Here is a 27164-nt window from a genome sequence, read left to right as displayed (position 1 = left end):
GTATTATTTTGGGAAGGCAGCCATCCTGTGGCCTCGTGAAGACTTCAAGGCGTGGCCATCGGACAAATTCTGAGTTCAAAACCAGGCTGGATAACCATGTGGGCAACCTCCTATCTGCCAGACACAAAGTACCATGGATGTAGGTCAGATGCTGTGAGGTCAGAAGGAGGCTGTGGGGAAGGATGAAGATTAGTTTCCCCCTGACATCAACCGTGCGGCTAACGCCACCTCTTCCAGTTACCGTCCAACTTACGTTTCACGTACAGGCGGCCTATCACCTTGGCAGTGCCGTATCGGTTGGATACTTCACACACGTAGCTGCCTGAGTCCGAGGGGCGGCTGTTCTCGATGAGCAGCCCCGTCACTGTCTTCTGGAACCTCCCAGAAAGTTCCAGGGGCATGTTGTCCTTCAGCCAGCGGTAGTCCGGCTCGGGGTGCCCAAGCGCTTTGCAGGGTAGCTCCACACGCTGCCCCGCCATGGCTTTGCGGTGGTCAAACCCATCCAGGATGGATGGGGCTGAGTTCGCTGGGTCTGCAGAAGAAAAACGCAACTGTCAAAGGTCAAGGGCAAGGAGTCTGTGTGACTACTGATGACCACATCATGTGGCCATTCACACAGCGTTCCTGCACCTCCTGCCTACCACGGCCACAGATCTCTAAAACAGACAGACAGATCTGTTCTGTTCATAACTCAGGAATGTCTGAACCCTGGCCAGAGCTCTGGCTGCTGATTCTTGCTTTGTAGACATACATGGAGCCAGAGTGCTCTGGCAGGAGTTGCCAGCTCAGCCAAGAAGAGGATTACCCTATGGTAATGGAACAATCACTCAGCTCCTCTCAATAATGGCAAAGAGAGCTGACAAATTAGCAAAATTCATTCCACAGGATAAAGGGGTTTATTATAATATCTCTTTATTCATTTTAGACTTGTTTACTTTTGGCTAGCAGTATCATACTATTGGGGGTTTGATAACATATTTCAATACATGCATGCAGTTGGTACTGACCAAATCCAAGCCCCTTTCCATCTTCTAGTAATAACTGGTTTATGTTCATCTTGATTTTGTGTCTAAGGGTCACATATGGGTGGGAATATGAGGTTCTTGTCTTTCTCTGCCTGTTTTACTTAGCTTCACAGCCCCACTTTTGTTCACGGGGCTAAAAATAATGGGATTTCATCTCTCTCCATAGCTTAAAAACAAACAATGTGCAGTGTGGTCAAAGTTCCAGTAGAAAGCACCTAGGCAGACTACACATGGATGCGGGACAGTGACGCTGGAGTTGCAATGAGTCTCCAGGGTGTCAGGAATGCCAAGAACATGGGAGTTCTTTCTAGTGAAGCTGCAGGTGCTGGATTGAACTGGCCCTGGGAGGAGGTTGTGTGTAACGCAGGAGGCTATGACACCAGAGTTGTGCAAGACCGAGATCTTGTCATGATACTCTGTGTGCCCTGGATACAGGCCATGGGACCACAGGATTTGGTGTTTGTCATAATGCAATTTGGAGGTTTTTGGTCCAGTCTTTCATTGCTAGTCCCTGTCTTTCCCTTTTGAGGTAAAATACTTAGAGACTTACAGTTAAGAGAGCTTTCCAAGCTTTTCTTTAAAATGTTGGTATAAATCTCTAAACTCTCATGACTCCTTTACCTGAAAAGAGTAGGGCCAACACCATGTCCTGTTGCCCACCTAAGGAGCAGCCATGGACACTGTCCACAGCATCCTCTGAGTGCCAAGGTGACTGACCTGAAAAGAACACTTCCCTAGCTTTGTCCCTGAAGGGCTTTTGTGTCTAGTACAGCTGGAAGCACACTCGGATTGGCTTTATCTCTCAAAGAGAAGCAAAAACATACAAATATAGTAAGACAAGGGCATGGAGCATGCTTCCAAAACTGAAAATCATTTCAGTCAAAAGAATGTATAATCTTCCCAACTGCAAAATGAGTTGGAATATTTGTGTTTGTATTGCTATATGGACGCTGGCTTAAAAGACATGATCTATAAAACACATTGAGGCAAAAGCTGAAGGTTCCCACTGAGTCACAAATTCTTCCGTTTTGGATAAGACATCAAGAACTGACCGAGGGGCAATATAAAGACGTACGCTGTCCAGAGACCACGCTCTCACCTGATACGAACAGTCTCGGGCTGTTACTTTGTCTCGTCTCCCCTGTGTACCCCGAGATCACGCTCTCACCTGATAAAGTCGTGCTGTTACTTTGTCTCCTCTCCCCTGTGTACCCCGAGACCACGCTCTCACCTGATACGAACAGTCTCGCGCTGTTACTTTGTCTCGTCTCCCCTGTGTATCTGTGCCGCGTGATACAGCGGTAGTTGTACAGGCCGTCTTCGTTCTGTACATCTTTAATATACAAGGCTCCCGTGGATGTGATGAGAAATCTAGATCCTGAAACAGACAGAAGCAATGACTTTGTGAAAACAGGGTAGGAACAGACCCCTAACAATTCAGCATTAAACCTGTAGATTAGCGTGTCTCTCCGCCCTCAACAGAAAAGCTTCATTACACAGTAGACATGGGTAATGCAGCGGCACACAATTGATCTAGGTGGAGAGAACGAGACTTCAGAATGTTCATCCCTAAATGAAACACATATTCCTCACCCCTCCCTGGCGGCTCAGGGATCTTACAGAAGAGGGGCAGAGAGACATCCTCTAAGAACCAAGGCAGTGGACAACTACAAGCATGACTACCAGGTCAAAGTTCAACTCTGTGTATTTAGTGTTTGAGGGTGTCTGGTTCTTTTTCATTTAGTTTTGAAATAACAAATCTAAAAACTGACAGTTCCTGTTTTTATCTCAGGAAGGAGGATTTGTGCTCGGCTCCCCTGGTCCACATTCTGGATGTAGTCTCGGTCCCATTTGTGTGATCAGATTGCAATGACAGTCAGACTGACTCTGACATCAAACACCAGAGCTTTCAGAAAGGTGAGATTTCTTTCCTTTTGAAAATATAGATTTCATAGCCAGGCGGTGGTGACGCAGATGTTTATCCCAGCATTCCAGTGACAGAGGCAGGCAGATCATTGTGAGTTTGAGGCCAGTCTGTTCTACAGAGGCCAGTCTGGTCTACAGAGCGAGTTCCAGGACAGGCTCCAAGCTACATAGTGAACCCGTCTTGAAAAACAAAAACAAACAAAGTACAGACTCCTAAATTCATAGTATAAAAATATAAAGTTCTAAAAGTTTCTAAACACATCACACTGTTCATTAAAAACAGCAAAATAAATAAAGAAAATAAAACTAAAGATACTTGCTTTACTGTCATTAGTTAAACAAGTAAAGTATAGACATTGTCCTTGGCATAAAGTCCCTGTCATCTGCTGGAGGGTGGCTCAGGCCACTTTTGTCACTGCTGGGGTTGTCTGTGGAAGATTTCTGCATGGGATCTGATTCCACCTGAACGGTAATGTGATTTGTCTCTGGAAAAAGGCTAGAATGCAAAAATATCATCTTTTATTTCTGTCTGTCTGAGTTCAGTTGAAAGCTTCTGTGGTTTACTGTTGTAGGACTATCAGGTCTTTGTGTGTGTCTGAGTTCATATCTGTGCAGGTATATGTGCATTCCAATATCTGTGCAAATTTATAGCTGTGCAGCTGTACATTCAACTTTGTATCTGTGTCCACTCAGATGTGTAGCAATGTACATGCATCTTCAAATCTGTGCACATTTACATGTGCAACAGTGTACATGTATCTTCATGTCTGCACATGTTCATGTCTGTGCAGGTATACACACATCTTCATGTCTGTGCAATTCATGTGTGTGGCAGGTGTACTAACATCTTCCTGTCTGCGCATGTTCATGTCTGTGCAGGTGTACACACATCTTCATATCTGTGCAATTCATGTGTGTGGTAGGTGTACAAGCATCTTCCTGTCTGTGTATGTTCATGTCTGTGCCTGCATAAGTGAGTTCACATGTATCTGGAGGCTGGATAGTATTGTCATTCTTAGGAGATGTGATGACTAATCTTGAACATCAAATCAAATGGATCTGGAATGAATCAAAATGCAAGGCACTTTGGATTTTCCTTATCAGGGTATTTGAAGTGGGAAGATGTAGGTGTACAAAGTATCTTCTACCCAGATGAAAGGATACAAAAAAGGAAAGTTCCTGCTGTTTCACTCTTTAGCAAGCTCATCTATCCTATTGCTGTTGTATCCATTTGCTAATACTAGAAGCAGCTTCTTTGGGCTCAGCCCACTGTGAGTGATGCCATCCCTTGATAAGAGAGCCTAGGTTGTTTAAGAAAGGTAGAGGGTGAGCATGGGAACAAGCTAGTAGGCAGCATTTCTTTGATTTTCTGTCCCAGGCTCCTGCCTTGAGTTCCCTCCTTGACTTCCCTCAATAGACTGTAAGCTATAAGCTAGAATAAATGCTTTCTTCACCAAGTTGCTTTTGGTCATGGTATTTACTGCCACAGAAAACAATATAAAACAAGGGCTGTTTATTAAATATACACATTTTTGTGACATTGTCTCTCATTAACTTGGAGCTTACCAATTTAGCTAGACTGTCTGGCCAGTAAGAATCTACCTGTCTCCATCTCTACATTGTTGGGATTATAAGCACGTGCCACCACTCCTGGTTTCTTTGATCTGGGTTTGCAGGAATCAAATTCAATGAGTTATTCTCACAAGGTATTTTACAGACTGAATGATTTTCAGTGTCCAGTTTCACTGATTTGAGGTCTCATTTTTTTCTTCTACAGGCACTATTCTCTCATAATTCCTGTCTTGTAAAGACCCCAAATTATTCATAAGAAAGTTGCACTGATAAAATTGAAATAACATAAATTCTTAGATAAAAGCAATTCAAAATCACAGACATGAAAAAGATAAATAAAGACAAATCCTGCTTTAGCATAACTTAAAATTAATGAAAGGCATTTAAATAATTACGTAATATTTAGATTAACTTGGAGATTATCCTATCAAGCCATTCATTTTAAAATAGGAAAATATGATTAATGATAGAAGCCTTAAAAAATTTCCTTCAAGTTCTGTACTGTCTAGATAATTTTGTTTTATCTTTTCCTGAAAAGAAAGCAATGAGAAATCTTTTACCTCCTGGTGTAGGAGTTCCTTCTGTATTTGTGTTGCTTTCATTGGTTATTAAAGAAACTGCCTTGGCCTAGTTGATAGGGCAGAACTCAGGTAGGCAGAGTAGACAGAACTGAACACTGGGAAGAAGGGCAGAGTGGCAGACGCCATGAAGCTCCTGCCTGAGACTGATGCTGGTTAGAATCTTTCCCAGTAAGCCACCACCTCACGGTGTTACACAGATTGGTAGAAATGGGTTGAATTAAAATGTAAGAGTTGGCCAATGGGAAATTAGAGCTAATGGGCCAGGCAGTAATTTAATTAATACAATTTCTGTGTGATTATTTTGGGTATAACCTAGTGGGGCAACCCGGACAAACAAAGGGCCCCACTCCCTTCTACAACCTCCTATCTTCATACTACGAGTATGTCTTATTAATATACATATTTTACATGGTTATATAATGCTTAAATAACCCCTTCTTTTGAAGTACAGTGACAGACAAGAAGGACCAAAAGGAAACATGTGTGGAGTCTGTCCTCTTCTGAGCCTGGAGCATTTCTCTGAGAGCTGGCAGGTCATCCAGTGCTATTCTGGTCCTGGGCACACTTGCTCTGCACAGCTAACTTGGCACATGAAGAAGAATCATAAGACATTATTTCAAAAAAACTGGAATCTTCTACTTTTGTGAACACTTTCTGAGAAGTTCAGAGAATGGAGAAAGAGCTGACCTAGCCCATCTTTGATGGCCTCTCTTTTGTCATTGGCCACTGAATTCCATCTTGAAACTGATCGATGTTTTAAAACTGAAAACAAGGTAGAAGAATAGAGGCTTTTCATCATCAGAGAGCATGAAAGTCCATGGCTCCTGGGTCATCTCATCTCTAAGGTGTGCGGAACCCGCTGGTGACAATGGAAATTGAGCAAAGCCCTATGATGCACTGCTTCTATGGTAGTAAGGACCCCTCCATTGTCCCCTTACTTTCTGCTGCATCCTACCAGCTGCTTTACACCATGTCTTGAGTCATGTGTAAAAGATGGCTTTTATCATACTTTTACATAGGTTATAACTTCTTTGAGATAAACAAAAATGCAACAGGGATTATTAGAGTCAATAAACTATGACACCCCCCCCCCCACACACACACATACACACACTTTGACTCTTGAGAAATGCCTGATAACACATTGACCAAAGGCAAATTTTACAGTTAACATTATTTTTTGGTATATGATACAGGGAGAGACTATAGAGTTTTAAATGGAAATAATTCTTAGCTACAGTTTGAAATTTTTGGCATGTCAGGCACTCAGCAAACCAGAGTCACCAGGATAATGGCGGTAAGTGGTTTATGACTTTGAGGTTGTCACTGTGAACATCGGTGATGGCTGGGATGCACTATTCTGGCATCACGGGATCATCCTTGGCTTCTCAACACATACTAAGTGGCCCCTGACTTCTTAAGTGCTTAATTCCCTGGGCCATTGCTTTTCTGCTTCTTGATTCTCTATCTGACTGCTGCCTGTTACTGTTGCCTGGGTTATCACTATCCCTGTCCTCACACTTGTGTGATGTGTTTTAGTGGCCAGAGTGAAGGAACAGGTGTATAGTTGAGATTCTAAATAGGCTGCAGGCGGTTCTTGGGCCAACATGCAGCCACTTAATGTGAGCATTATTCTAGAGCCACTAAAATAAGTATGAGGCCAAGCCCTAGTCCAGTTGGCCTTCCTGGAGGCACCAAACGGGTTGGTGGAGCATTTCTATCTAGAGAAATAGGACTGTCTCAGAAAATGGACATTTGCATAGTGGTGACACTGCAGGACCCCTTAGGTTGAGGGTTCTACAGCCATGTGTCTCCCTATTGTGGTACTGAGGTGTGGAAAGACCACAGGACAATCCTTTCTAAAGCTAAGCCATGGTCCAGTTGCACAAAAGGCACAGATTAAAACAGCAGATGCTCAATGGCTCTGTTTTGATGTAGGACGGGTGGTAGAAAACCTCAGGTTTAACAGTGGAGCTGCAAAGCTGGTGTGTGTTGAGCTGATTATCAATGCTCCTGTGCTGTGTATGTGTGAGCAGGTAACAGGGCCCAGGAACATGCTCATCCCTCAGGCTAGCAACCCTCTGAGCTCCACGAATGCAAATTGGCATAAGATAAAGCCATATCATCAAGGGACTTCTATCCTAAACAGCCTTAAGTCTTAGGATTTAAAAAATAAAGAAAGGGAGGAAAGAAGTTGGAATTTATCCCCAAACCTGTATATATTCTTTGCATCAGTCTAAATGTTTAACTGTATTCAGTAAGATACCTACTATTAATTGCTTTTCTCACTCTACTTGGCTAATTTGATCAGTCTCTTATAAATGATCAAACTGAAGGATCTTTTCAATGGTATGAGTTGAACTAAGCTTCCTTATTTTGAGAGATTTCTCAGGATCAGAGAAAAAATCCAGAGTCCAGAATCCAATGAAAATAAATACTAAATTGCCTTGCCACCTTCCTACTGTGTGATGCCATTCAAGACATCCAGCTCTCTAAACCTTGGTCTAGTCTTCTAAGACTGATAGAAGATCAGGTCTACTATTGACAGTTAGATGATGGCACAGATTTCGGTAGACACCTCAGTTTCCAGGTGAGAGCAGGTATCAATAAGGTATCCTGAAGGAACTATGAGAGAGTAAGCTTCAAATAGCTCATCATGAGAAGGTCATGCAATATAAAAGATATGTAAATGAGTCTGAGTTAATCATTTAACTTTTATAAACATATGCATACAGAAGATTACACCCATAAATCTGTGCAATTATGATTTGTTACCTGAAATACTATTGATAAGAATAAACAAACAAATATGATCTGAATAGCATGGTCATTCTGATCCAGTAGGCATTGATCAACATGTGTATCCATGTTGTCCCCATGAACATTGGAACACGGACACAACATGTGACGGTTCACTTTTTAAAAATATTTTTTATTTAACACATTTCTTTTGCCTTCATTCTTAGTAGCTCTTTGAGAGTTTTGAGTTTTACACGCTATGATAGGCCTTGGAAGTCATGTTCACTGGTGCAATAGTGACACAAACAACATGGAAATAATGAACCACTTTCCGATTGGGTTTAAGCCCAAATCCACAAGATAAAACCCAAACCTGATATCTTATCAGGGTTAAGGACATATGGCTAGAGAGATCATAGGTCCTAGAAAGGACCTACCACTATTGCACTGCTAAATGGACATAATATTAAACTGACTCCTAATGACTCATTCCTATTCCCTTAGAGCAATAAACCTCTTATCCATCATCTGAGAAGATTCTATTTTCAGTAGACAGTGACTAACACAGAGATCACAACTTGCCAAGGCAGAGAGGTTGAGAGACTAAAGAGATTGCAGACTCTCATCCCTAAAGGGAGTACGTGTACTGCCACGTCACCCTCAAAGATCCAGAGATCATTGTATTAAAGGCAGCTGAAAGAGTGCAAGAGCCAGAGGTGGTGGATAACTATAAGAAGGTATCTCACTTAGCAGGGCAGCTGAATATAGGAGCTCACAGGAGTCCGTTTTTACGTTATAATCATAAAAGGCAACCTCACTCATGAGAAAAAGTCTAACCATGGATGACATGGAAGAGATTTATAAGACAGTTCTGCCATTTGACCATGGGTATAGCTAAGCAAAGCGCTGGCCTAGTATGCATGATGTACTGGTTTGTGTACCCAGGACCATAAATATACATGTATATGTATTTGTATGTGGTGTATATGTATGTGTATGTATACACATTGTGTATGTCTATACGTGTATATGTATTTCTGTCACTTTATATCAACATGGTAAAATATGTCCGAAACCTGTGAGCCAACGTTACATGACCTGGCTATATTAACTGGGGTATAGGATGATATAATAAGTCCAAGGACACGCTTACACATCCCAGTGACAAGCTGTGGGGCAGGAGAGTCACACAGACATCTGTTAGACACTGAATGCATACCTGTCCAAATTGCAGAGAAGTTCTAATCCTACTGTGTGATAGTATTCAGAGTTAATTTGGGAAAGTAATTTGGAAAATTTGGGAAAGTAATTGTGGGTGGGGCCCTGCAATGGGGTTTGTACGCTCGTATGAAGAGGAAGTAAAGCAAGCTCATCCTCTCTGAGGTGAGAAGACACAGTAAGGAAGCAGCTACCTACAAGCTAGAAAGGGGTGGTCAATAAGCAATGATTCATCAGACACCCACCAAAACTATGAAATAAGTATTATATAGTTGTAATTTAAGCCGTTTATCCAGTGGGATTTTATGACAGCAGCTGTCTTCAGAAGTTTTCACAACTGTACAGCGGGACCATAGTGGGAACTCAGGAAATTTCTTCTGTGTCATGTTGCTTGAATTGGCAGACATGATATTTAGTATCTGAACATGAGGTACACATCAAAAAGTCCTAAAAATTAGTTATTCTGCATCCCTTATAGTGAAGCCAATAGCAAGGCTCTCTCTTCCCACCAGCAGACTAGTTATTGATCCATCTGCATGCCTGCTCTACACTGCATAATGCATGCCTAGGGATACTCAGTGCCAGGTCTGCATCTGCAGCCCATTTTCCACTCAATGTTCGGGGGGGGGGAGGAGCAATTATAAAGACATGACATTGACATCTCTAGATGATGCAATGGAGCTCTACCAAACCAGGTCCTCCTTGGGGGTCAAGATAAAGTCCCACCATACCAGGTCATCCCTAGCGGTCAGGACGGAGTCCCACCACACCAGGCCATCCCTAAATGTCAGGATGGAGTCCCACCACACCAGGTCCTCCCTAGGTGTCAGGATAAAGTTCCACCACACCAGGTCATCCTTAGGTGTCAGGATGGAGTCCCACCACATCAGGTCATCCCTAGGTGTCAGGATGGAGTCCCACCACACCAGGCTATCCCTAAGTGTCAGGATGGAGTCCCACCACACCAGCCTATCCCTAAGTGACAGGATGGAGTCCCACCACATCAGATCATCCCTAGGTGTCAGGATGGAGTCCCACCACACCAGGTCATCCTTAGGTGTCAGGATGGAGTCCCACCACACCAGGTCATCCTTAGGTGTCAGGATGGAGTCCCACCACACTAGGTCATCCCTAGGGGTCAGGATGGAGTCCCATGACACCAGGTCATCCTTAGGTGTCAGGATGGAGTCCCACCATACTTCATCATCCCTAGGTGTCAGGATGGAGTCCCACTACACTAGGTAATTCGTAGGTGTCAGGATGGAGTCCCACCACACCAGGTCATCCCTAGGGGTCAGGATGGAGTCCCACCACCCCAGGTCACATGTACTGCCTATTAAGGATTGTACTGTGACCACATCCCCACGGACGTTCCTCTGTTCTCCCGTCTCCTATCAGTACTAAACCCTCTCCCCTTCTCTCACTTGCTATCCTCAGCATCTCTGAGCCCCACTCTCTTCCTAGATGCCTCCTTTTGTGCACTCCTAGCCTCAGCTCCTCCATTAAGTTGTTAGCAGTGCTGTCTACATGCCTATGGCCTCACCTCACCCATACTGAGCTTTATCATATTGTGATGGGAATTCATGCTGTTCATGCATAAGACTCTGGTCCAGTGTCCCTCTCCTCCCCCGAGAATAGCAAGACACCATTGCTCAATGTCCAATTTCTCATCCCCATTACCCAGAACAGCATGTGCTTATACCATCCAAGAGTATTCGTTAGACACCCATGTAAAGCAATCTGTCATCATTGCTGTGTTTAAAATTCTATCCTAGGTTAGGGAACAGCTCAGTAGTGAAGAGCTTGCCAGACTACAGTTGGGATCTGCAAAATCCACATCAAGCAGGTGTGGTGGCAGCCTTAATCCTAGCACTCAGAGGGCCGAGACAGGGCATCCCAGGGCAGACTGGCTGGTTGGCTAGCTTGAGTAGACATAATCAACAAATACCAGGCTCAGCAAGAGGCCCTGTCTCAGAAAATAAAGTGGAGGAGTGATCAAGAAAGACACTGAATGTCAAACTTCAGTCTCTACACATGTGCACACACATACTATTCTCCAGCTTACATGTGTGCCCACTACACACAAACAGGCACACATATATGACACATACACATGTAAAAACATTTTCTATTTAGTTTTGGGTAAAAAGACAGAAAGCTAAGATATACCATTTTATAATCTGACATAATTATTTTCTCATATACATTCTACAAAAATGATCTCCTGGAACGACCTCACTTTATTACCTGAGAGCAAGCCCATTTTAGGATTTGGATGTTAATTATCTTTCATTAGCTCTCTGGTTTTTTGCTGTGCAGCTGGGTTAGGTCTTCAATAGACCCTGGTACAATTGCAAAAAGATTTTTAAAGCAGGCTTGATTTTTCACTCCAAACCATTTCTTCAGTTTGATTTCTTTATTCGTTGCTGCTTCCGTCTGAACTAAGCCAATAATAATTAAAAGAGCAGATGGCTCTGATAATCAGATGTTGCTTGATAATGCCACATAAAGAACCTGTCTAGGCTTTTCCTGCCACCTCACCCCGACAGCTGCATGCCCGTACGACAGAACTAGGTTCCTCAAGACAGTTTGCACAGCAACGTCAGGAAGTCAGAGAACTGGAGTTATAATCTAAGTTCTAAGTCTATACGGTTAGGAGAGGATGCTGGAAATGAATATATAGCTTTTTAAAAACAGGAATGCTCAAATAGCATTAGCTGAATTAGAAGAGGAAACAGAATGACTTCCAAGCTCTCAATTTCTCTTAGTTCGGATGTAGGTCAGAGAGGAATTAGACTCGGCAGGGCTCTTCTGTGCCCTCTGCTCTCTATGTGAAAGACACCAGCAGGAGCTGCAGATGGGACCTCAGAGAACAGCCTGAGGATGATGGCTCCTTAAGAACTGCACTGGCAGCTTCATCTGAGAGAGCTGAAGGAGGGGTGGTTAACACGGCTGGTGTGGCGGCATGGCTGAAACATTTTCCATCTAACATTATATGCTGACATTCTCCAAACAAGACCTTATTAAAAAACAAGGTCATTGTAGATGGGCTACTTCAGGATGATGTCACCCTGTGGCGAAAGGACCCAGATGCCCTATGACTGGGATCCTCCCAGGAAGTGAAAATTCAGCCACAGAGACACCTGAGTACAATGGGAATCCTGATCAAGACAGAAGATGCTATGTTCTCAGTGAGGGCCAGGAAGGATCTCAGGGTGGGAGCCCTGTTGCAGAAGGCAGGTTCCCTAGAGAACACAGCTGACTGAAGCAGGCTGCATGGGAGCTGATCTGCAGGTGAAGGAGCAGCCTGTCTCAGAGACTGATGCTCAGAACACCCCTGTGTTGGGGATAAGAGGAGAGGGTCAAGTCACAACCCAGCAAAGGAGAGGGCAGGAGACAGAGGGTCCAGGGAATGATCAGGAGCCCCAAAGGAGAGACTTTGGAAAACCACCGCGGCTACTATAGTCTCAACCCTGTGCTTTTCTACTGCATGGCCTGGGATGCACGCATGGCTTAGGGCTGGCTTGCCTCATCTGCACCAGGGCCACACCAGAGTGATGTTATCTTCTTGGAAGCATTGTTGAATGAAGCGAGGACTTGGAAGGAAGCCAGGCTCTGTCACAATCTAACTATAAAAGATCAGACTTCTAGACTAATAATATTAAATATCCAGCTGCAACTGCTATCAATGTACAAAGGACACTTAAAGAATGCTCTAAAATATTTCCCAAAACAAAATTAAAGGCTGGGTTAAATGACACGATGCTGCATATTCTAAGAACAGATGATTTGATATATTTCATAATATATGAAAATATCAATTTTCTGAAAATGAAAGAAAGAAACTCATCTTCCTCCATTTCTAAAGAGAGTCCAGTTAGAAGTCAACCACATTGATGTCAATTAAGACATGCTATTTCCTCCAATGATATTTGAAAACCAGTAAGACCCTTGAGGATATGTAATCTTGGTGAGGGTGAAGGAAAATGAGCATGTTTTACAGAGTATAAATTCATGAAGCATTTCTGGCGACCAACTTGTGTGATTATTTTTAGTGGTAAGTATTGTGTAGACTTCAACCCAGTGGGTCTTCTCCAAAGACTCTCTCCTAAGTAAACCCTCAGACACAGCCACATACTAATTGATGTCCCTCAAAACACACTGAACTATAGTGCCCTCTGATGCTTTAGAAACAGTAGAATTTTAACTGAGGGTAATTGTATTAAAAAATAAATATGCTCAAACTCATAGTGATTAAAAGGACAGGAAGATATCGTAGTTCTGAAAAGATCCCCAAGGCAATCTAGAGCAATACCAAAATGATACATAAATCAATGTACTATATATACACAAATATAAGCATAAATTTGCATATACAAATGAACAGAGGTAATGAAGTTGCAAATATTCATGGCCATAAGCTGGGAGAGGAGCAGAGTACATTCTCTTTCTTATGCCCACACCCATGTTCTCTTACAGACTCTAGTAGCCTGCTCTAAGAGGTGTCTGTGGGTGTGGTACACGGCACATGCAGACCGAAGCCTTGGTAGTATGGTGACACAGGAGGCTAGGACAGGCAAGCCGTGTCAAGGGCGGCCTGATTTCTCTTGCTTACCAAGCTAGTCTACTGGTGGGCATAGACGCAGCAGAGATAGATGCCTCCAACATTTCTTTGACCTTTGTTATCCCTGCCCTCCCAACACCTACCTACCATGCTCCCCCCTCCTCACCATCCACAGCTGCTTCACTCACTCCTGGCACTGCGCTTAACTGCCTGCATTCAGCATCACGGTTCTTCAGCTAGAATGTCAACCATGACAGAGACCTTGGGGGACAAAGCCACCCTCTTGCTCCCCCTTGTTTCTGCCCTTTCCCTTCTGCTCTGCATTACATGACCGGATATTCAGGATATACAGATTTTGAGGTCCCCCTCCCCCAAATAGGAAAAGCAAACAAGGCATTCTAGTTCAGGCAGTGACCTAACCTTGTCACTGTTCTTTGTTGTAATCTGTGATGTCGAGGAAACCAATGCGTAGTACAGTCTGAACTGCCTGGAAGAAATCACTGGAAGTGGGGGCATGTGGATGCCCAGCCTAGCTTCTAATCCAGAATCCTCTGACATACACATGTTAAAACACTCTGAAGGCAATCTCACAAAGACATTTTCCTCCTGTAACTAAGATTTGCTCAGTGTACTTCTCCCACAGTTAAATGAGGCTCAATTACACACTGCTAATTTAAGCCCGCACACTGCATTCAACTGTGCACCTAATTACCCTGTTTAGTTTGTTAATGATCAGAGCTTTGCCTGTGCAGATCTTGGAGTAAACCATTAATTTTTACTCTAGTTAGATTTCTCATGATTTTCCAGAATATATCCTTTAGAAAAAATAAAATTAGATTTTAAAGAGATTATTTAAGGTTTAACAACAACAACAACAAAGACGCTCAAACAACTCATTCATTCACATGATGGGACACTTGCCACCCGTTGTGGGGTCACTCGTGTCTAGGGGAAAAAAATCTTTCAGTTGGAGACAAGAAAAGCAATTAGAGAGAAAAGTGAACAGTGGTGGTGGTGGGGGGGAATAGGTGGATAAAAGAACTAAGAAACGAGCCTGAACACAGTGAGTGCTTCCTTGGCAGGAAGAGGGGGCCAGAAGGAGAGAGACAGAGAGACACAGAAATATAGACATAACAAGCAGAGGAGAGAAAGGGGAGAGAGAACAAGCAGAGGAGAGGGGGGATAGAGAGACTGGAAGGGAATTTGGCAGCATCGAGAATCAAAGGGCACAGGGGAGGACAGACATGGTCAAAGCAAAATGTAGACGGGGGGGCGGGGAGATCCATCCATTTGTATGATCATACAGGCACCATAATTTTTAAAAATAAATACTTCTAAAATGTTAAATCTAGATAGTTATAACAACTATTGGAAGGAGCTGAAGGGGAGTGCAGGTCCTCAGGGAGGGCTTCTCTAGCCCTCAGCAGAAAGAGCCACTGTCCATATGCAGCTGCGTCGGCCTCTTTCTGCAGCTGTGATAAAACACCCAGACAGAAACAGCTTAGGGGAGAAAGTTTTTATTCTGCTTACAGCTCCAGCATGGATACAGTCCCTATAGCTGTGGGAGCCTTTCAACTGGCAGTCAGCAGAGAGACAGCAGGAAGGGCCAAGCTGCACATCCCCCAAAGCCCACCCAGAGATGCACTTCCTCCAGCAAGCTCCGCTTCCTAAAGCTTCTTTCTAGTCTTCCCAAACAGCACCACCACAGGAGTGGGGACAGGGTTCAAATACACCCCTATGGGGTGGAGGGGCATCTCACAGCCGAACCACTATGGAGCCTATGATGTGCGGGGACAGCAGCCTATCCACGTGGTTCCTCAGCCTCTTCATTTCCACTGATTCATTCAGAGAAATAAAAAAGCCCCAAGGACCTGGTCTCCACCAATATTCATCCAGCTGCCTTCAGGAGGATGCCCCATGTGACCTCTCTACTCCATGTTTAACGCTTACTATCCTTCTCTCTGTAGATAAAGGAAGATGGATCCATGGCTTAGAGTCTTTGGGAGGTAACTGCATTAACCAGAAGTCAGTATATCTGCATATATATATTTATGGCTGGTTCTATTGGGTTTACCTTTAAAGGGAGCAATGCCAACACTCTTGGTACATACTTTGCTTTAGACACACAGAACTATCTAGAAGACAAAAAAGAAGTAGGAGTGTAGATGGGGCTAAGTGATTGCAGGTTATCCCAAATGCAGTCTAAGAATGGCCTGGAATTGGAAGCTTAGCATCCATGTCTCTTATTCGTAACACGTGAAAGGGGGGTGACTAATGGGTCAGGGGAAAGATACGATTGTCTGAAAGGATGGAGCATTAGAAAATACTCTGTTGTGTGCATGCTGTTCAGGACAGAGAGTGAGGTAAGCACAGGTGAAGCCTGTGGCTGAGGGCACCTCTGCCTTAATAAATGGGAGGGGGAACCCAAAGGTCCAGGGTTTGGCACCAGGGCGGAGGTAGGGGACTACTACTTCCTGATGGCGAGACAAGAGGAAAAACCCAGTGAAACGGGCGAAACCGGGGGGAAGACAGGTTGTGCACAAGGGGTGGGATGCAGCCCTCCACGGATGCAGAGGACCGATGGAGAAAGTCAGAGGGGAAGACTGCTTTGAGGATGTGGATGAATTCTCCCGAGACAGGTTAGTTCACAGCTGGTCCTTTAGGGGGAGCCCTGGTACCTTCCCCCAAGGCCTTTCTCCCATGTCTCAGCCTGGCCGGCATCTAACAGGAGGCTCTCATGTTTAGTACTTTGTTTTTAGAGCCAACCCATGAGCTTGTTCCGTTGTAAGGGTGCCTTGCTCCATGGGAATAGTCAGACCATGATCCTTAAAAAACATATTTTATGAGTCTAAGCACAATACGTCCATTCCCAGCTAAACTGTGTTCATGAAGGGAAAAGCACACAACGAGTTAAAAACGGGGTATGACCTCCATGCTCTGGAGAAAGCCCTCCCTGCCCTTATGCTTCTTCCTCTATATTTTCCTTCCCATATATCTACACTCAGACACCGTTTATATTAGTTATTACATCTGCAGGACACTCATTCTGTACAAGTCTTCTTTAGCAAGTCTCACAGGAAACGCCACCCCGTGTCCTTCACACACCCTCAGAGCAGAACGTGGTAAAGCTGTCTATTCCTTTGATGCAGTCCGACATGTTTTTAATAAAGGCAGAATTTCCCTACAGCAAAGATGAGGGGAAGTCCCCAGTATTCTAAGACATATCACTCTCTTCTTGAGATGGAGCACAAAAGAGTTTCCTCAGATGTATATCTCACTCACTTTAATATTTATGAAAATTACTCTTTTGTCCTGTTGGGAAAACTTCAACTTGTCACTTAAACAAGAATAAAATGAAGCTATTTTAAATGATGTGCACCGAGGCCATTTTAAAAATTTTCTTGATATTAAATTTTAATTAGAGGATAGCCAATATTTTATCCTGAGACTTTGTACAATGAGAACCACAGAAAAAGGCAACATTATTGTTAAGTGGACACCACTTATTATTTTTAAACTATATATATGCATATGTATTTGTGTGTACATCAACAACAAGCTTCTATCATTGGTGCTTTAGTATTGATACTACTCTGATACATTTATTTAATAAATCTCCCAGAGCTCGACTCTCACACACAAGAGGCAGGAGCCTGACAACCATAGCCCAGGCGAGAACTCAAATCATTTTAACCTCATGAACCTGGTAAAGTTCTCACCACATAGTGTATAATTCCGGGCTCCCCTGACTCAGACTAATTAACAGAGTTAAACCACACACCATATTCTGAAGAGATGTGACGTGCTACAGTCAAGGGACGTGTGGGACCCCCATACCCGGAACCTTCTCATGTAGCCGCAAACCATCACGGTTGTCCACACTGCCACTGAACCTCTCTACGGATACACACCCATCAGAGAGGGGAAAACTGGAGAGCTCAGGTTTGGGAGGATGCAGGAGCGAGAAGACAGGAGTGCAGGTGAGGAGAGCAAACGAGAATCTTACACCCTAAGAGGACAGCTGTGTTCATTCCCCTGGTCATTGGGAAGGAATCCTTTGTCCCCTGCCCATCGCTGACTCTGCCCCCTTTCCTCTCAGTGTCCTTGGAAGGATGCTCATGTGTATACTCAGAAGGAAGAAACCGATGGAGCCTCAATCTCCTCTGACATCTGTGCTGGTGGATGAGTAAATCTCAATATCCAGCCCAAAGTTGAATTTTTTGTCTGTTTTTCTGCACACTAGAAAAGTCTAGTCTCTTAATCAGTTTTAGACAGTGGTGACTTTAGATGGATCTGTAACACTCAGGTAAGACACACCTGACAGTGTGAAGGAGATTCGCATGATTCACGGAGAGTGGCTGGATGAGCCTTGGTGAGCCCATTGCTATGACAACCCCTTGCGTGTCTGCCATTGGCGTCACCATTCTCTTTGGTGTCTGTGTAACTTTCCCCACATTGTGGTAGCAGAGATCTGCAGAGGGGATTGAAAGCGGTTATGCAGATGTACATACTCCTGGAGGACGAGAGTTGTGAGATCAGGCCATCTACAGGGGCCGTCCTTTCCCGAATCCTTTAGCTTTAGATGCCTGTTTTATGGCAGTGCAATGCTCATCTCCACCTCTGCTTTCACTGGTTTCTGTTCCTTCCTTTGCCTCTGTATCCAGCTTCTCCTTTCATCAGGGCAGAATTCACACTGGATCAACGGCCCACACCATCCCACTTATCCATATGAGATAAATAATATCTACAATGACCCAGCTTCAAGTAAGGTCACATTCTTTCTTTCCTTTCCTTTCCTTTCCTTTCCTTTCCTTTCCTTTCCTTTCCTTTCCTTTCCTTTTCTTTTCTTTTCTTTTCTTTTCTTGTTTTTACATCCTAATCAAAGTTTCCCCTCCATCTCCTCTTCCCACCCGCACCCCATCCACTCCTCCACTGTTTCTCTTCAGATACAGGTGGGCATCCAATGGATATCAGACAAGGGTACCACAAGAAAACCCACAGAACCAACTAGTCTGGGTTCACAGGGGCTCACAGAGACTGAACCAACAACCAGGGAGGATGCAAGGGGCTGATATCGGCCCTATGCATAGACATTACAGTTGTGTAACTTGGTCACCATGTGGGACTCAACAGTGAGAGTAGGGATGTCTTTGACTCTGTTGCCTGCTTTTCGGACGCATTCCTCCTGATAATGTCATGTCCCATTCTAAGGTCTGGGGACTTTAGTGCCTTGGTGATCATTAGAAGCATGACTCATCCCTTGTATGTGCCACAGAGAAAAGGTTTAAAATAGGAATGGAGATGAGGCAGAGGTAGGAGGAGCTCTCAAGTCCAGTGGGCAACACAGAGAGTCTGAAGAGGCTAGCCTAGGCTGCATGAAACCCTAGCTAAAATAAAGCACATGAGAAACCATAACTACACTTCCCCCTCTAAAAGTGAACAGACGGATTTCTCCAAGGAAATGGATTCATCATAGGAAAGCACCAAGGGATATAACACTGCTGTGGGATGAAATCAACTGCAGAAACCACGGGTCCTGAACTGTGTGGAGCCCCAGCCTCCTCACAGCTGCTGCCATGGCTGTGGTTTGATAAGCACTAGTGTTTCCTGCTCCCTTGTTATGGTTACGGGTACAGACAGAGGAGCGGGTATTACTCCAGATGAGCTCTGAAAAAGCCCGTTCTGCATTTGGAAACCTGCATGCATCAAGATCACAACTCACTCCACATGCCTCCTGCTCGCATTAAGAACGTCAAGGTGTGTTTGTCACTGTGACAAACATCTGAGCAAGACAACTTGAAAAGACGAATTGAATTTGGTCCATGGTTTTCAGAACGCCAGGTCATCGTGGGAAGGGGGATGTGGTGGGCAACTCACAACATGGTGGACATGGAAGAGAGAGAATGCTGTGCTGTCTGAACTTCTGCTCTTCTCTCATTCCACCTGAGCCCTGGAGAGGCAGCTCAGGAGACGGGCACGGCATATGCAAAGCCCCACAGAATGGTAAGAGAACAGAAACCTAGCTCTATCCAGAAACCTACCCTGTGAGAGGGCACCACCCACATCCAAGGCAGCTCTTTGCCTCCTCTCTAAAGACAAACTCACAGGTAATCTGGGGTGGATTTCACTGGTCTATGAGCTACTCGGTCAATAAAGTTGATATTCAAAATTAGCAAGTCATGTAATTCTTAATAAAAGTGGTGAGCAGTGTAGTGGCTTAGACAGTAAAGGCACTGACTGTGTAAGCCTGATGATCTGAGTTCCCTCACACACACACACACACACACACACACACACACACACACACATACCAGACTCTCTCACACACATTAATAAATAAACAAACATGACAAGAGTTCAGATCAGTGAGGAAGCAGAAGAAAATCTGAGTTGAAAAAACCGAAACAACAGCTTGAGTGTATTTAACAGCTATAGCTCTCAGGGAATCTGGTGTTTCTTTGTTTCTTTCTCTGGGGCAAACAAACCCATCAAGCCTCATGCTGTGCCATCTCTCTGCCTCCAATGGGCTTTTCCTCTAGGCAAGGGCAAGAGGGTCTACAGCTCAGAGCGGGGCTCACCATGACTGCACCAGCACAAGTCAGGGGCCCCACCCCTGTACCACATGTCATGCGACACAAACTCATTCAATCAAGGCTTGCTTAGGAATGGAACCTAGAGAACGGGTGCCAGCCCATTAGGTCTGCGGGAATTCCTTATTGCAAATGTCTAAGGAGCTCTTCACTTCAGAATGTAATTTAGAGCAGGATACCTTGCTGTAACCTGCTTACAGCAGAAACTGGACTGTGACACTGGGTATCTGAGATGAATCAGTTGGGGGTTTCTTTGTTTTTGGCGGGGGAGATGAAGAGAGAGATGTAGACAGACAGACTTATAACACAGACAAACACACACAGAGATACAGATAATGCTGTAGCAGACATGCAGAAAAGAGTGGAGCCAAATGCTCTTCAAAGGCAGTGGCTTACATCACACTTTTAAACAAGGCCCCTCCTTGATGACCCTCCTCCATCACCTCCTGCCCGTAGGTTCTCCATGATCACCTTAGATAGGTTTGGTAAACACCTGGTGCATTTATTTACTGTGCCACCCCCTCAAGGCTTTGCTCAGTTAATAAATTTCTAAATCTGTTACTTCACTATAAAATAAGAAAAGAAATTCTGCATTTTAAATCTCTCCTGTGTCCCAAACAAAAGAAATCTATTAAATTTCTTTTAAATTTCTCAAATTCGTAACAATCCTCCTGTCTCAACCTTTGAAGTGCTGGGGTTATAGGTGTGAGCCATCCATCATACCAAGCTCAACGAAAATTATTTAACAAATATTTAGAGACTTTCAACACTAACAAAACAAACTTTAGATATTCTGGTTAGAGGCGGTAGCCTTCTTAAACTGAAATATATTTTTAAATAGTTACAGATGACGGTGGGCCAGAAAACACGACTCTTCCAAAGCATGAACTTGTACTGCTTTGTAAGAACAAACCTTAACAAAATGTAGAAAGTCATATCACCAGGTTATACTATGGATACCCATCAGCACATGGGAAGGGTAACCACGGATTCTTTTAAGACCTGAATTTAAGATTAGTGAGATGAGCCGGGCGGTGGTGGCACACGCCTTTAATCCCAGCACTCAGGAGGCAGAGGCACGTGGATCTCTGTGAGTTCGAGGCCAGCCTGGTCTACAAGAGCTACTTCCAGAACAGGAACCAAAAAGCTACAGAGAAACCCTGTCTCGAAAAAGTTAAAAAAAAAAAAAAAGATTAGTGAGATGAGTGAAGGCACTTGGCAGCAAGACTGACAACCTAAGCTCAGTCCTAGGGACCCATGGGGTAGAAGGAGAGAACTGAGTCTTCTGTCACTTGTCATGATACTGACACAAACACACACATTCACGTGCATATGTGCTCACACATATACATGTGTGAGCACGCACATACACACATTCACATGCATATGTGCTCATACTTGTACATGCACACACATTCACATGCATATGCATTCATGCATGTACATGTGTGCACACACATTCACACGCATATGTGCTCATGCATGTACACGTGTGCACACACATACACACATTCACATGCATATGTGCTCACACTTATACATGTGTGCATGCACACATACACATACATTTATACACATATGTGCTCACACATGTACATGCGCGCACACACATACACACATTCACAAGCATATGTGTCCATACATGTACATGAATGCACGCACACACATACACATACATTCACATGCATATGTGCTCACACATGTACATGTGCGTGCATACACATATACACATTCACATGCATATGTGCTCACACATGTACATGGGCACACATAATTCACATGCATATATGCTCACACATGTACATGCATGCACACACATTCACATGCATATATGCTCACACATGTATATGTGTGTGCACACACACATACACACATTCACATGCATATGTGCTCACACTTAAACATGTGCACACTCATACATACACGTTCCACTAAATAAGTAAATAAATGTAAAGGAAAAACTGCTTAAAGACTTTGACTCCCTTGATAGAAGTTTCCTGTGCTGATGACTCAAGGGAGAGAACCCCAGGCAAGACCCAGCTCCCGTCTGGGTCTGGTTCACGTGCTGAACCTCTCTCCTTGGGCCAGCTGATGTCTGCAAAACGCCTGGAAGAATGTTGCATGCAGGACAAGACAGCAGCAGCAGGAAAAGAGCAACCCCAGAAACCAGGTGCAGCTACCAGAACTCCAGAGATGTTCAAACCCAGGACAAAGGGTGAGCCTATGACAACAAGCAGCACCTGAGTTCAAGTCCTGGTCCCACCCCCACCAAGAAAAAGGACGGACACACTGCACCATCCTGACACAGTGGAGTGACGCACAGAGCAGAGGGACAGTCATTGAACTAGCAAATATAACACTGGGAGTTTCTAATATTTTCCTATTGTGACATAACTGAAGCTTTATACATAGATCTTTGTCCCCAGTTCTGATGATTTCCTCAATATGGTTCCAAAATGTTTCTGGGATTCAACCTAATTCCTTTTAAAGAAAGACTCTAAATGGATGAGTTGTTGACATGAATTAGATAATAAGGTCATTGAGTGACTTAATGATCTGCAATGGTGATCTGCCTAGGATCTAAACCCACATTGTCTGCCTCACCCAGACCATTTATGAGCACAAAGAAGGAAAAGAGAGGCGCTGTGATCTTTGTTGATTGCCACCCCTAGGGACTCATCAATCTTTCAATCCTCCAATTCTGTGAGTTGGGCAGGACATCTGAGGCTCTAGGTTTAATCACTGGGGGATGCAGTCACACAATCTAGGTTTCCCTGACTCAGGAACACCTTCTACTGCACGAGAATGGACGAGCCACATGGTCAAGATGATAAACTGAGGCACTCGGCTCTCTATAAGTTAGGCCCTCCCTGTGCATAGACCCCCCAGGTCTGGGAATACTCAAAGCTGAAGACGAATTGGCCTTGTGCACACCGTAACTGTGGAGCAGTGGGGGCTTAAGATAAAATGACAGTCAGGGGGAGGTGAGGGCTTACAACCTGACGTTAATTATTTCCTAGGGGGACCTAAATTGAAGCTTTAGGATAGAAGTCGGTGGCTTTTACATGGCAAAGTGTGTGACGAAAATTCCTTTACTGTCATAGTTCATGAAAGTATATTGAGCCTGGTTAGTCTAGTTTTCCGTGAGATTTCCCAGACTTGTAAGGAAAACTCTTGATCTTAATAACCAAGGCTACAGCATCAAGTTTCAGCCTCTTCTTCCTTCCCTTCCCTGGATGGTTCCAAACAAATAATTTCGTGTGGGACCAGATTTTGAACCCAAGAGAATATTCTGGGACATTCTTTTGTTATTTTTATTTTGACAAAAGTCAAGCTTGAAAACCAGAATTTTCCCTCCTCAAAGGTCAGCTCTATTTTTACTTCCCTTCTGGATATGTTTTTAATCAGGACCTTCTATTCTCATCGATACCCGGCCTTGTTACGAAAGCAATTCTGTCCACCTGCAGAGTATAACGTTTTCTCTATTTTAAGCTGAAATAGCTGAAAGAAGTTTGTAAATGAACATATTTTCTTAGGTCCACTATGGTGGGACTATGGTTTAGAGGTTTGTACCCAGATTCTATAATTCTCCAAGAAACTTCTTTCTTTTTCTTTATCTTTAATCGCAATACTTTAAAAATAAATAAAATAAAAAAGTAAAATCCTGACATATTCTCTCCATATTAATGAACTCCTTAAAAAAAAACAGTGTATATTGTAGCAATGTTACAAAAAATCAGTTCTGTGAATAGAAGCTCATGGGCAGAACCTTGGGGCTGGCCATGATCTTGATCTTGATGGTTTTGCTTTATTCTTTACCCTGAGGTCCTCAAGGGTTGGGGATGGTAGCTGAGGTCTCCTCCCTGAATCTGCCTGATAGACAATTATTCCAAATCTCTGAGAACAGGATCCTATCAACCTAGTTACCTGTCAGTCATGTCCCTGGATCTGTCCCCATCATTCTCAGACCTCACACTCCCTCAACAGATGGTAGGACACTGTGTCACTCATTATCAATGTGATTATGGTTAGAAGGTCTGATACAGCAGGTGAGACAAGATGAGGGGATGAGACTGTGTGGTGGTTCCTTTGCTCCAGAAATCATATTTCTGAATTCTATATTCATGAAGAATGCATTCTCCCAACAGGATTTACATGCTGCGTGCCTCCAGCTTAAACAAACAAAACAAAAAGGGAATATTTCCCTTTCTAGATATTGGCCTCAGAAAATTCTACCACTGCTTAACGTCTATTCAGTAATGCAGCCTGCCACACACTCGCTCCATGCTAGCCCTCAGTGGGCAGGTATGGCCACTGCCCTTCCTTGACTGGGTCTCACCTTTCGTCTCTGTCTAGAGAAGCCACTTCCTTTACACTCTGGGCATTGCTTGTCATGCATTCACTTCCATTCTGATTCAACAAATGGCTTCTCTTCCCTGGAGTGACCCACCAATTCATCAACCACATCCCATGCATCCTGTCACATAATTTTGTGGTAAACTCCTTGAATGGAATGCAGGTCCATCTTCACCTGATATTTGAATCTCATGTCTCTGTGAACTATGTGAGCCATGAATAATGCTACATGAATAATATTCCTCCTACACAGACTCTAGAACATGTATATGGGGAAAACACATACGCTTAACTATGTTTGATAATATAATAGAGCATAAGGGAAGAATACTAATCATGTATGATCATAATGAGAATTTAATGTAGTTCTACACATAGTACATATTATTAAAGTTTATCTCCCAGGGTCTCCCAGGGTCTCCCAGGGAAAACAGCTGGCCCCTAGCATGTGTGAGGCTTGGGTTGGATCTTCAGTACGGAAAAATAATAGATAGAGGTAGCTTCTTTGGCAGACATCCAAACAAAGAAATTATAGCATTGAGAGTAGGAGACTATATTTGCATTCCCACTGTGTTCACGACAGAACTGCCCACAATAGCTAGAAACGGACATAACACTGACCATAGCACAGATGAACAGATAAATAAAATTCCCATGCACACACAGGACTACTGCTCAGTCTTGACAAGGAGAGAAGTCTTACAACTGGTGACATATGATGGATTTGTCAACAGTTACAGAAAGAAAACACTGTTCTCATGTGAGATTTGAAAAGTGAGAAAAGAGAGGAGAGTGGTATGTATTCCCTGGGCCTAGGAGTCTGTGAACTGGAGCACTGTGGATCAAAGAACACAGTTTTAAGCAATATGCTTGTGTGTGCATGCATGCATGCATGCACAGGCAAACATATGTGCTTACATTCAAGTGAAAGTCAAAGGAGAATATTAGATGTTGGGTGGTTACTCCATCACTTTCAACTGATTTATTTCTTTGAGACAGGATTTCTCACTGAACCTGGAGTTAGGCTCAAGTCCAGAAAGTCACAGCTATCTTCCTACCTTGGTTCATACTGCACTGAAGTTAGAGATGTATACATAACTTGCTTGGGTATTTAAAAAAATAAACACAGTTGTTGAGGATTTGAACTCAGGTCCTCACATTTGTGGAATAAACACCCTTACCCACAGAGCCATCTCTCTAGCCTAGAGATCTACTTTAATTTTCTTGGTACATTGATTCTTTAACCTTGAAAAATCATTTATGTCTGGCATTTTCTGTGGAAAGAAGATGAAGTCTTGAGTGTATTGTTGACATGAGCATAGCCATGTCAAGAACTCCAATGCCTCAAACCCAGGGAAATACCAAAGCTTCTCCTTTGTTTGCCTCCAGGTCCCACTAGCTGGCTCAGAGGATTAGCAAAGCCTAGCAACTCAATGAAGTAAAAGAAAAATATGTACAAATCAATATTGCAAGATTCAGATATCTATCTAAAAGACACTCAGATATCCAGGTGCCAAAAGGCTCTTTTTTAAATTACATTTTTTTCATTTATTCAGTGTGTTTTTCACATCTTGATCCCATTCATTCCCCAGCCCTTTGCATCCATCCTCTGATCTAGCACAACCCCCATAAAACAAAATTCAAGAGAAAAAAAGAAAATAAAATGATAAAAATAAAAGGGGGAGAGAAATTTAAAAAAAAAAATCTCATCATGGAAGCTGCAGTGTGACCCCAGTCACAGCATAAATCCCTTTGTCCATACATCTCTACTTGCCAGTGTTCGTTGCAAACAGTCACTGGTCTAGTTCAAGGTCCCTGGTCTCCACTACAATTGATGCTGGGACCCCACTAGGACCCTTCCTGGACATCCCACTGCTGCCCTATGGTTGGGTCTGCGAATCAGGTCCCTTCACGTGCTCCAGTAGATCATAGATGGGCTGGATACTGTCGCAGGTCACATCATAACCCTGGGTCTGGGCCTAGGCAGCTGTAGGGCTGGTCCACCAGAGAACCAGTTGAGACAGCTCTCCCATGCTCACAGTTTCGGGGCTGGCTCACCTATGCCTGTGCTAACAGTGTTGGTTCTACTGTGCTGCCCTGGCAAGGTGCAGGGCCTGCTCTCCCAAGTGTTGCAGCTGGTGGGGGTCAGGGACATCGCTTCCACCCTTATGACCTCAGGGCCTGCTCTCACACCTGGTCCAGGCATTGATGGGCAGGGGGTGAGGAGGAGGGCAGTTCTCTCCTGCCCATGCCACCACAAGACGGATGGGTAATGGGGACAGCTCTTCCATGCTCACAATCTCGGGGCTGGCTCACTCATACCTGCCCTAACAGTTTTGACTCTATTGTGCTAACCTAGTGAGGTGCAGGGCCTGCTCTCCCTAGTGTTGCAGGGTCAGGGATGGCTCTCCCTTTCTTACAACCACAGGGTCAGTTCTCCCATTTCCTGCAGGTGTTGGTAGTTGGGGTTGGGGACCAAAAGGCTCTGTCATTGTCACCACTGTGGCTGTGAGAAATTAAAGCAGATGCTGACCTCATCTTAGGAGCTAAATTTTCCATTTCTCAAAGGAAGCATTTAAAGAAATTGAGCTGC

At 43.9% G+C, this 27164-nt stretch overlaps 1 protein-coding gene across 1 annotated transcript in view; it reads right to left on the bottom strand.

The window, feature by feature from the left end:
- The window catches only part of Dscam (DS cell adhesion molecule), a 544090-nt gene that overhangs the window by 232664 nt on the left and 284262 nt on the right, over positions 1 to 27164 (bottom strand). Inside the window, exons 5-6 of the mRNA XM_057763777.1 lie at positions 2257 to 2403; positions 254 to 532 (exon numbers count right to left, since the gene is read on the bottom strand). Of these exons, the coding sequence (XP_057619760.1) occupies positions 254 to 532; positions 2257 to 2403 (426 nt within the window). The remainder of the gene's footprint in view (positions 1 to 253; positions 533 to 2256; positions 2404 to 27164) is intronic.

Source organism: Chionomys nivalis, chromosome 3 (assembly GCF_950005125.1).
Source record: "Chionomys nivalis chromosome 3, mChiNiv1.1, whole genome shotgun sequence".
In the NCBI taxonomy this organism is placed as follows: Eukaryota; Metazoa; Chordata; class Mammalia; order Rodentia; family Cricetidae; genus Chionomys; species Chionomys nivalis.
Note: the sequence above shows the minus strand (reverse complement) of the source record. Positions and strands in the feature narration are given on the sequence as shown.